Source organism: Hemibagrus wyckioides, linkage group LG17 (genome assembly GCF_019097595.1).
Source record: "Hemibagrus wyckioides isolate EC202008001 linkage group LG17, SWU_Hwy_1.0, whole genome shotgun sequence".
Classification (NCBI taxonomy): Eukaryota; Metazoa; Chordata; class Actinopteri; order Siluriformes; family Bagridae; genus Hemibagrus; species Hemibagrus wyckioides.
Window position 1 is genome coordinate 7397059 of NC_080726.1, and position 12463 is coordinate 7409521.

Sequence of the window (12463 nt, forward strand, 5' to 3'; positions counted from 1 at the left end):
GACTCAGGTTATAACAGATATACACCGATCAGCCATAACATTAGGTCCCACTTTTGCTGCCAAAACAGCTCTGACCAGTCATGCACTGTGTATTCTTACACCTTTCTATCAGAACCAGCATTAACCTCTTCACCAATTTGAGCAACAGTATTTCGTCTGTTGGATCGGATCACACGGGCCAGCCTTCACCCCTCCCGGAAGCATCAATGAGCCTTGGCCGCCCATGACCCTGTCGCCGGTTCACCACTGTTTCTTCCTTGGACCACTTTTAATAGATACTGACCACTGCAGACCGGGAACACCCCACAAGAGCTGCAGTTTTGGAGATGCTCTGATCCAGTGGTCTAGACATCACAATTCGGCCCTTGTCAAACTCGCTCAAATCCTTACACTTGTCCATTTTTCCTGCTTCTAACACATCAACTTTGAGGTCAAAATGTTCACTTACTGCCTGATATATCCCACCCACTAACAGGTGCCATGATGAGGAGATAAATTAGTCTTATTCACGTCACCTCTCACTGCTCATAATGTTATGGCTGATCGGTGTAAATGATCTCCATCATATCAGACAGGGTGTCAGTCATGTCAGAAAGCTTAGAGATAACCCTGACTGTTAAAAACAAAGCACAGATGATTGGGACGGCTTCCAAACATCTGATAAACACCTACTTATAGAAACTTGATGAATGCTTTTTAAAACTGTTTCTTAGGAGCATATATATATATATATATATATATATATATATATATATATATATATAATTATAATGAGCACATTCATATAAACCTTTTAAGTGACTTACAGCACACAATACTGTCAGAGCTAATGTTAGTGAACTTTCACGCATTTTACCAGAGGAAAATTTGATGAAATTAAATTTGCGGCTATTTTGGTTGTGTCCATGTTCAGCATTGAATGTCTTTGTCATGTCACACTCCAAGGTGTTGGTTAAAGGCTCATGAAAATAGACACTCAGGGGTCTGAACTGTATATCAGATTTGCGGCTATAAAATAATTCATTTGTTTATACAGAAACTGGCCGTTAAGACGATTTCCAATCTGAGGAGAAATGGAACACTGTATTTTTAACACAAAAAATTTGACCAATCTGAACTCGCCAATTCAGCAGCACAAATAAATAAATACATTTTTTAAAAAGAATATTGTTTGCATTTTAAAATGTTCAGGTTGAGGGTTGATTAACAGGCAGATATTTTTTTCTGCAGCTTTGTGCCCCAGAAACTGGAGAGAGTAATTAGCGTTTCATTTCTGTGGGCTTTGCTAACTGGTGCACGGGCCTGAGCGCCGCTTCCGCTCTTCATCATACTGGGAACATAATTTGAGCTAATGGCATAATTAACTAAGCATGTTCAAATACGACGTGCTGATTCAAATCAGCCGTCATATCCGTTCCCACGTTAGCGCACAAACTATGATGGAGGAGCTGGGAAACAAAAAAGAGAGAAGAAATTTTAGATATATTTATGTGCTGCTGCAAATGAATGAATGATTTCAGCAATGAAGCAAAATGATGCTGTCTAGCCAGAGCGAGCTAACTTGAAGGGATTTCTGAGAAGATTTTTAAGCCAAATTCGTATACATTTAGAATATAAACCACTACACTAGCTAGCTGGCTAGCTATAGCTAATCTGAGAAGATTATTCATATTCTTTCCTACAACTTGTCTAAAATGAGCTACATTTTGAGAAGGTTTTAATCCACATGTATAAAACTCCATGTCACAAATGAATATCACTAGCCGGCAAACTTTAGCAAATCTGAAAGGATTTAAGAATAAATTGAAGAATGAAGGAATGAAGAATTTAACCTAGATTAATACTGAATCGTAATTTTTACAGCCAAGTTATGCAAACTGGCTAACATGAGCTTAGCTTCCTGCAATTTTGTGAAGTCATATTTATAAATATTCATAATTCAAACCATAGACACAAACTGCAAACACCAGCTAGTTTGATACCAATAGCTAATCTTAAAGGTTTTCTGAGAAGAATTTAACTTATATAAATACAGATTCATAATTTTCTACAGCTAAGATAGCAAACATGTCACAGGAATGAAACCAAACTTACACCCAATGTTTATCATTTTCATCGCTAGCACTAGCTATCTGGCTAACCTGATCCACCCTGACAGGATTTCTGAGAAGGTTTGTAAGTCATAAATGTTCAGAATCTTCACTGCTCTCACAAGATATCTGATTAACATTAACATAAGCTAACCTGACAGGAGGTCTGACATTTCTACTTGCTGACTTAAACAGACACGCACCAGTCTGTGCTCCTTAGCAAGATATACTGAGGATAAAAAGAAATAGCAGTTACCGATTTAATTTTATTTGTGTAGTGCTGTTAACAATGGATGTTGCCGCAAAGAAAGCAGCTTTACAAAAAGATATACATTTAGGAGATAAATTATACATTTTAAGTTTAAATGTATCCCTTAATGAACAAACCAGAGGCAGTGATGGCAAGGAAAAACTCACTGAGGTGATGTAAGGAAGAAACCTTAAGAGGAACCAGACTCAAAAAGGAACCTCGTCTGGGTGAAACTGGACAGTATATATCATTTCATGTACTAATGGTCTATCTAATTGAACTGTTTTTTTACAACATGTAAGTTTCATATCAGCACATGAAGGACCAGGTGAACCAGACAAGTCTTACAGTACAACAAGATAACATTTCATTCACAATCCAGCCAAATGATAGACAGTGGAACCTCGGCATATGAATATAATTTGTTCTAGAGGTGAAATTTTAAGGTGAAAATTTGTATTGCGAAACAAATTTTCCCATAAGAAATAATGTAAATGCAGATAATCCGTTCCAGCCACCCAAAAATATTACAAATTTTAGCAATACGAAGAGTATGTAAACTGTATGGCTGCTTACAAAGAACTGACCCAAGCCAAGCATTCCATGTCAAGGGTCCTCACAGGAAGTCCCCCACCAAAAAAATAGGGCTAAAAATAGAACAGCACCAATCTGTCAACAACTAAACGCCTGAAAAATCACCTAGCTTTTGAACGAATGCCTAAGGCAACGTTGGTATTGTGGGTTGACTCTTTCGAAACAGCTTTGGCTGACTGAGAAAAAATTCGTAAACTCACTTCGGTTGGCTTTGCTTGGCTTTCCACTGACGCAAACAAGTTTTGCTACACTGGATTTCAATTCTTAAGGCAAAAATTTGTAAGGGAAGGCATCCGTATGCCGAGGTTCCACGGTAAATCCAGTGCTGAAGGACCAGAGTTCACGCAGTATGATCATGTATTTCCCCGCTCAAAAGCGCCTGCTTCACCTCGGCAGCTAATTAGAGGGTTTAGCGAGTGTGTTAGAGCAGTGCTCTCCTTGACTCTGATTCTTCAGGACTGAGACCGTGATGTCGTCCAATCAAAAAAAAAGTAATTACAGGGACCGAAAATATGCTTGATTGTAAAATAGCCATTTAAAAATCTTCCAAACCTTCTGTATATAAAAACCTTCTGCCTTTTAAAGCCTAACTGTTACACGCTTGTTATACTTTAAAAAGAGAGCTACCTTTCATGTTCCTAACGTGGCCTTGCATTCCAATGAGAATTCAAACCCCAGACACTTCAATAGCACTTCAAGGTTTTAAGCAATCGCAGATGGCTGTGAAAATGGAAGATCAGCATAATGGGGTCCATTATGGAACCTGTTCATGTTGTACATCCATCTCAGTGCATCAGCTAGTAGATGGGTGAGCAAAACAGATCCGTGTGATACCTGATACCTGTTGCACACACACTTTCCACACTTGTCAATACTGAAGATGCTTGACATGTTAAAAGGGGAGGGGGTCAAATTACTTTTAAGTCAGCAGGGCCTGAGAACCTCAAGTGCACTTCTTGGAATTTACTTCTTTAGAACTTCTTACTGTCTCTACACAGAGGAAATAATTACTAAGACAAGTGCTAATTACTGCTATTTTAGTGATGGGAAGGGTGGCTAATTTAGATGATCAGCTAGCATTGTGTGTGCAATTTCGTGCTGTCAGAATTCATTTCAGAAGCTATTTGCACATCATTCGGAGTCAGTACAGGTCTGTCACTAGGTCAGCGCTTCTTATATAGTTGCTCTATTCCAGCATCCCACATTGAATATACTTGGTACAAGTGTGTTATTGATTATTAATCTAAAAAAACACTGCATTAAGCTACAGCTAGACATCTTCTTACCATAATTTTTCCTTTTTTATCTTCATGGCCCCTATAAAATCTCCAGAAAGTGTTTTTTTTGCACTTGCCACTGTTTGTTCTTCGAATTTATGCACATTTAATGAGCTGCACATTGAACTTCACAGATTTTTATGCTGATCCAGTGCAGTCAGACCTCAGAAATAAGGTTCTGTATAGAAATAATACTTTTGAAATTTTAACATGTTTAGTTTTGACCCTTAATGAGGGCTTTGGCATGAAATGTCTACACAGTATCATGTACCTTACACATTTATAAGATTAATTCATTAACATCTGCATCTATCCTTCCAGGTCTCCTGAGGGAAATAAAGTCTCACAAGGTCTTAGGATATCAGCAACCAGACTGCATTATTGTTGGGGAAAGACCTATCCTTCCTATCTATCTATCTATCTATCTATCTATCTATCTATCTATCTATCTATCTATCTATCTATCTATCTATCTATCTATCTATCTATCTATCTATCTATCTATCCATCCATCCATCCATCCATCCATCCATCCATCCATCCATCCATCCATCCATCCATCCATCCATCCATCCATCCATCCATCCATCCATCCATCCGCCTATCTATCTATCTGTTCGTCTATCCATCTATCTATCCTTCCATCCAACTATCTATCCATTTACCCATCACCATTCAAAGCTTTTATCAAGTAAGCTCTCTAAAGTTTTTATATAAACAAACATTTTGTTAAAGTGCCAATTGTCCCTTTATGCACTGCAAAAATATGAGCTCTTACTGATTCGCTGTGTAAGATTTCTCCTCTAAAGTCTACAACAGAACAACAGTAATGTTTGCAAACTATGCAACTACATATACAGTAAACATGTCATTTACAACAGTAAAAATGTCATTAATAATCAAATGCCATGAAACACAAAATTGTTTGAATAATTCTGATTTGAATGTGAATGGAACTTGACAGCCATTATGCATCTAAGCAAACATCCAGTGCAATATTACCGATATTAACTGTCATGCAGTCAGGAAGCATAAAGCATGAATGGCTCACATGCTGCATGTTTAAAGAATGTGTGAGCGTTCTGTTTTAAAACATTATTTTCAGTCGGTTTCACCTGAGCAGGTGTTGTGTCTCTCATTCAGAGAGCATTTAAAAACTGTCCAGTGATGAAAAGTTCATCTATTCACAGTGGCGTGAAAAAGTATTTGCCCCTTCCTGATTTTTTTTTTTTGCACATTTGTCACAGTTCAGTGATTGAGATCATCAGACAAAATTTAATATTACACAAAGATAATCCGAGTAAATACAAAATGCACTTTTTAAATGATGATTTCAAGCTGTCCAAACCTGTCCCTATGTGGAAAAAGTAATTGCCCCACAATTTGCTTGATGATCTGAATCACTTAATATGCAAATAAAAAAATAAAGAAAGAAAGAAAGAAAGTACTTTTTCACAGAACTGTAATTTCATGCCAATCAACTTGGCATCACTTGGTAAGTGTGATATTACAGGATACTGAATCTATTACAGGAGTGACCTAAGAACTAATCACACCGCAACTGATATTCCATCAGATTAATCAGTCACCAAATTAATGTCCAAATGCACGACCCATTTTGCTTTAGAGGTGCAAATAAGTACACATACATATTTATTTCCCTTCCTTTAATAAATTCAGAAGAATGTGACTTGTCTCCATGCTCCCAAAATGGTTTCGAACAAATTGAGTTCTTTTTTTTTTTTTTTTTTTTAACCACTTTTGTCTTTGGAACCATGATTGATATTTCAGGCACTAAAAATAACACCGGCTTTACACGGGTGTTAAATAGAGCATTGTGACACAGAGTCCGCTATTACCATCAGCCTCTGAAAATCAGACCGGGCTGGTCATTAAAATATTTTTTACCCAGTATTTATGTGTGTTTGTCTTGAGAAGTGAAACACTTAGAACAGTTCAGGCAATGAAGCAAAAGAGCAGGAGATTAGCGATTCCACCTACAATCTTATTATAGACACAAAGCAGTGAGGGGAAACATTCATATATATGCTAGATTTTCATGGCGCAACTTTTTGGGAAATTAAAACACATTTTTTGTTTATAGGTATTATAAATATTTTCTGTTTTGTTAGTAATGACTCATTTTTTTACTAGTAGTATTTTTAATAGTGCAATTAATAAGATCCGTTAGTGTGTATATAGGTCAAAGACATGTCTTTTTCTTTTACTTCCAATGGCTGTTCATATTACAGAAAAGTACTAATATGCATAAAAATATTACCCTTTTTGTCTTTGACCCATATGGCTTGTGATCCAGAATAAAATATGTAGTAATAAAATAAAAAAAAAAGAGGAATGCCACATATTCTAAGTAAAATCAGTAGCACCCTCTGCTGGAATTAAATAGATGCTGATTTTATTCTGACACACAAATGTGCAATATCACACCATGTGCAAGATCATATCATGTGCAATATTGTATTAATTCTCTAGTACCTTTCCTCTAGCTCTTTTTGTGCATTCTGTATATATAGTACATTTTATTTATATTTATTTCTCTTGTGTAATCGGAAGCAGTCTCTAGCAAAAGAATTTCCTTTGGGATTAATAAAGTTCTATCTTATTGTATTTTATCTTACACTATAAGTTTATCTCATTTAAATAAAACCACAACCTAAACAGAGTGTGTTATAGTGTCTATTCTATCTGGTGAATCCATCACATAGATCCCTAAGTAGCAGTAGACTATGCACAACTGCAGGCCCACCACTGATGATATTAATTAGAATTTTTGACGCAAGATATTCTGTTCACATTGTGTTTATTCCACTCAGTTTGAGCGTGAGAGCTGCTTCTACATGTACGTGAGGGTTTGTGACCGTCAAGCCCAGGAGAGATAATATAGAAACTCACGATGTCCTGCAGTTCGTCGGCTGTCTCAACGAACTCCATGCTTTTGGGGTTCTGGTATTCAGGCTTGTACGGGGCATCTATCAGCTTCATATCTCCACTGAAGACTACCGTTCTCGAATTCTGCTGGCTTGCCATGTCAAGTGCCATTTTCTGCTGGAGCAATTTGGGTTTGACTGGAGGAAGAGAATAAGCAGTTTCCTGTAAATGGGGGGAATTCTGCACTGCAGAAGATACAAATTACTAAACAGAGACGTAAGGGATAAAACATGTTATTAGGATTTTAAAGAATGATGGGTCTGTATTATATAGACTTTCTGCTATTGTACTGAAGTTGATTATGTTTCTATAACAGCACATCTTAAAGTGTTTTACTTCCTGTGCCTTAGTAAATGGGGTGTGGCCTATATGCCTGTCAGTCTAAGTAAATGGAATGTGGCCTATGTTCCTGTTAGTCTTAGTGAAGGAGGTGTGGCCTATGTGAATGTCAGTCTAAGTAAATGGGGTGTGGCCTATGTTCCTGTCAGTCTAAGTAAATGGGGTGTGGCCTGTGTTCCTGTCAGTCTTAGTAAATGGGATGTGGCGTATGTGCCTATCAGTGTTAGTGAAGGAGGTGTGGCCTATGTTCCTGTTAGTCTTAGTGAAGGAGGTGTGGCCTATGTGATTGTCAGTCTAAGTAAATAGGGTGTGGCCTATGTTCCAGTCAGTCTTAGTAAATGGGATGTGGTGTATGTGCCTATCAGTGAAGGAGGTGTGGCCTATGTACCTGTCAGTCTCAGTGAAGGAGGTGTGGCCTATGTACCTGTCAGTCTTAGTAAATAGGGTGTAACCTACCTTCCTGTCAGTCTTAGTGAAGCAGATGTGGCCTGTGTGCTTGTCAGTTTCAGTAAAGGAGGTGTGGTCTATATGCCTGTCAGTGTTAGTGAAGGAGGTGTGGCCTATGTGCCTGTCATTGTTCGTGAACGAGGTGTGGCCTATGTGCGTGTAAATCTTAGTGAAGGAGGTGTGGCCTATGTGCCTGTCATTGTTCGTGAACGAGGTGTGGCCTATGTGCGTGTAAATCTTAGTGAAGGAGGTGTGGCCTATGTGGTCATGAGTCTTAGTGAAGGAGGTGTGGCTTAAGTTCCTGTTAGTCTTAGGTGTAGACTATGTTCCTAGCAGTATTAGTAAATAGCGTGTGGCCTAAGTTCCTGTCAGTCTCAGTGAAGGAGGTGTGGCCTATGTGCCTGTCAGTCTCAGTGAAGGAGGTGTGGCCTATGAGGCTATCAGTCTTAGTGAAGATGATGTGGTTCATACCAGCAAACCACCATATGAGAAATCCAGCCACAGCCGCCAGCACCAGCAGCAGTAGCACACCTCCCACCACCAGCCCCGTCTTCTTCCGCTTCGATGCTGGCTTCTGTGTATTTGTAAGGAAGACAACATTTTCATTGCCATTTCGACCCTACAACAGAAGAAGAGAGAGAGAAAGGGAGAGATAGAGAGAGATGATTGACATCTAACATTTGACTAAAGCTGTTCAGGAATATCAGAACAAATTCCAATTTTATTTTACTGACTACATTATACAATACTGCATACAGAGAAAGAACAAACCGGGTCTGTTACAATGAAATGTTGACTGTGGGAACAAGCTGGAACACGGTTAAGTGGTTAACTGTTCAACCTGTATTTCTAAGATCAGAAAACATCCATGCTTTTCTGAAAATATCTTTACAGCTATGGGAATCAGATCTGTTAGATCTGTCGTATTCATCTGCAGTGTTGAGTCACGAAGGAGTGTTTGGGGGGGTGAGGGAAGCAAGACATTTTACTTGGAAAAATAAATAAATACTGCAGGTCTCATACCTTCTACAAGTATTTCAGAGTTTAAAGACACCCACTAGCTACTTCTGTCTCTCTTTCACACATGCACATACAGTAAACAGATGACTCTCTCAAAAACAGTGCTTTAAAAACCTGTGGAAGCAAAATGGGTCAATAGTTTAAACTGGTGACTTTCCAAAATCTTCACGGAGTTTACCAGGATGTCCTTTTTAATGAGAAGTAAATAGATCCTAATATTAAGAAAGCTTTCTTAAGTTTGATTAAGTAATTTCTTTTCTAAAGTTTCATGTATCAGGTCTAAGCAACCTAGTAAATAAAGCCAAACTAGCTAAATTCGGTCATGAAGCCCAAACATTGTATCACCAATAACAACATTCTTGTGTCTCAGACAGAGAAACGTCAATCAAGTCCGCTCATTAGAATACCTGCTAATGCTCTGATCTGTCTGATCAGCATGTTCAGGTGATATTAGAACGGTTATATTTCATTTCATCACATTTCATACATGACTCGATGTCACATACAAAAGGAATCTCATCAGGAACCAAATGTTCTGAATATTGTACACATGCTTTATGGATCATTAATTCATTATACTGATTTTGTCACCAGCTAAGAGTAAAGGAAGCAACTTCTCCAAATATATAGTGCTGAGCAAAAGTCTGTAATGAGGTTCTGTAACGCAAGGGCGCCTTCAGAAACAAAGCAACTGAGCATTTTAATATACACCGATCTGGCATATCATTTATGAGCAGTGACAGGTGAAGTGAATAACACTGATTATCTCCTCATCATGGCACCTGTTAGTGGGTGGGATATATTAGGCAGCAAGTGAACATTTTGTCCTCAAAGTTGATGTGTTAGAAGGAGGAAAAATGGACAAGCGTAAGGATTTGAGCGAGTTTAAGGGCCAGATTGTGATGGCTAGACCACTGGATCAGAGCATCTCCAAAACTGCAGCTCTTGTGGGGTGTTCCCGGTCTGCAGTGGTCAGTATCTATCAAAAGTGGGCCAAGGAAGGAACAGTGGTGAATCGGCGACAGGGTCATATGTGGCCAAGGCTCACTGATGCACATGGGGAGTGAAGGCTGGCCCGTGTGATCTGATCCAACAGACGAGCTACTGTTCCACAAATTGCTGTAGACGTTAATGCTGGTTCTGATAGAAAGGTGTAAGAATACATAGTGCAGGACGGGTCAGGGCTGTTTTGGCAGCAAAAAGGGGGACCGACACAATATTAGGTAGGTGGTCATAATGTTATGTCTGGTCCATGTATATTTCAAATGTATGAGACGATACACTAAAGGAGCCTTTATTATTATCACCACACATATATTACAGCATAATGGAATACTTTTCTTCGCAAATCCCAGCTAAGGAAGTTGGGGTCAGAACAAGGGGCATCTATGATTCAGCGCCCCTGAAGCAGAGAGGGTTAAGGGCCTTGCTCAATTGCCCAACAACCCAGAGCATCAACCACTGTCCCAAAGCCATGATCTGAAACAAATCCTGGCACAAGCTTCATGAGACGACACTGACACAAACAAAACATTTGCAATAACAACCAAACGGACCATTGTGATATCAATACACTGTAATTATTAATAACATCTTGTTGGATTATTTTCACTGTCATAAATGTATTTTCTGGAGACGTTATTAATAGTAAACACGGAATGCATGCCAGATTCTATTCCCCCCATCTGCATGTCACGACACATCACTGGATTCATCAGACCAGGTGACATTTTTCCGATCCAATCTCTGACTGATCAGTTTCAGTGAGCATGAACCACAGCATAATCCATCATATCAGAACATCTATAAATAGTGTAGAAGAACTGTTGGCTGCTACGTCAAGTTCATCGATCTAATCTCGAGATGCACGTCGTATCAATAGGAAAACTACACGTGTCCATCGGAATACGTTTACATTTACAGCGTTTGGGAGACGCCCTTATTTACAGCGACTTACAAAAGAGCTTTATAGCCTGTCTGTGCTAAAAAGACCTAATCCATAGTATCACCATTGTGAAAAGAACATCACAGCCTGGAGGCCTAGCCTTTAGTGAAAGAGGAGAGGAAAAAACAGCACTAAGAGGTGACTGTCACCACACTGTAACTGTCTAAAACTGGAAGTGGCAGTAGATCAGCAGCACAGAGGGAGTGGCTGTCAGCTTGGCACTACTGAAATTAAGCCAAGCGTATACAATCCTGTTCAACAGGCTTTAACACAATCAGAGGAAACTGACCAAGAGTGAATAAACAGATTGGTAAAAACTTGCACAGAATGTTGCAAGTGTATATATATATATATATATATATATATATATATATATATATATATATATATATATATATATAAATCTCTCAGTGACACTTACTCTGAGCCGTCATATTTTTTTATGACAGAAAAGAAAAAAACCCTTAAGAGATGCAGTTTACAAAGTTTTTGTAGACCTCTTTCATGTTACAGATATGTTATTGAACAGTAAATGTTTCTCTCAGCACGTTGCCTGGACAGTGTTGCTTTACCATACAGGAGGAAAGTGGAAAAACACAGATTGTCAATGAAGTGCAGTTTGATTCACAGTCAGCAGAGGGTGCTACATGTTGTATGCCCCCTGTTGCACATTAAAGGACATCTCACGCAGCTTAAGAATAGAAAAGAAAAATCAAGCCAATTTTTTTAAAAAAATATAAATAAATAAATTTAAGTAGATCATATAAAATATATCTGTAGCAACATTTTAAATGTGTAATCAGGAATATCAGGTCTATATCATGCTCATGTTATTGCTTTCTGTAGGCTTGTGTGATGCTGCTTGTTGGTTCTGATTCACTGATTCCATCGATTCCATTATTGATTCCTTTTATCCTTGTTTTTTTGGTTTTGTTCATTCATCTGTTTGTTCTGTACTTCTATCATTCCAGCTTCAATACATTGATTCATTCTTTCCTCCCTCCATTGATTAAATTCTTCTCTTCACTGAGTCATTGCTTTCTTCCCTCCATTGTCTCCCTCCTTCCTCCCTCCACTGACTCATTCGTTCGTTCCTCCTGCCCTTCACTGACTCGTTCCTTCCTCCCATCTTTGGTTTCTTCCTTCATTCCCTTGATTCATTTTTCCTTTTCTTCATTAATTCATTCCTTTTCCACCAGTGATTGTTTTTCTTCCTTGAACAATTCCTATGTTCCTTTCATCATTGATTTCTTTCTTTCATCCTTCCTTCTATCCTTTCATCCTTCCATCTTTACTTTCTTCCATCCTTCCTTCCTTTCAACCTTGTATCCATCCTATCATCCTTCCTTCCTTCCTTTTCATCCTTCCATCTTTCCATCCTTTCATCCTTCCTTCTCATACTTTCACATTTTCTTCCATCCTTTTCCTTCCTTTCATCATTCCACCCTTCCTTCCTTTCATCCTTGTATCCTTCCTTCCTTTCATCTTTCCTTCCTTCCTTCCTTCCTTCCACCCTTCCTTCATCCATGTATCCTTCCATCCTTCCTTCCTT

At 38.5% G+C, this 12463-nt stretch overlaps 1 protein-coding gene across 2 annotated transcripts in view; it reads right to left on the reverse strand.

Moving 5' to 3' along the window:
• The window catches only part of st14 (ST14 transmembrane serine protease matriptase), a 58816-nt gene that overhangs the window by 28735 nt on the left and 17618 nt on the right, over positions 1-12463 (reverse strand). For both annotated transcript variants that reach the window (XM_058413764.1, XM_058413763.1), the window contains exons 2-3: positions 8418-8565; positions 7125-7297 (exon numbers count right to left, since the gene is read on the reverse strand). In XM_058413764.1, coding sequence (XP_058269747.1) covers positions 7125-7297; positions 8418-8565 — 321 coding nt within the window. The remainder of the gene's footprint in view (positions 1-7124; positions 7298-8417; positions 8566-12463) is intronic.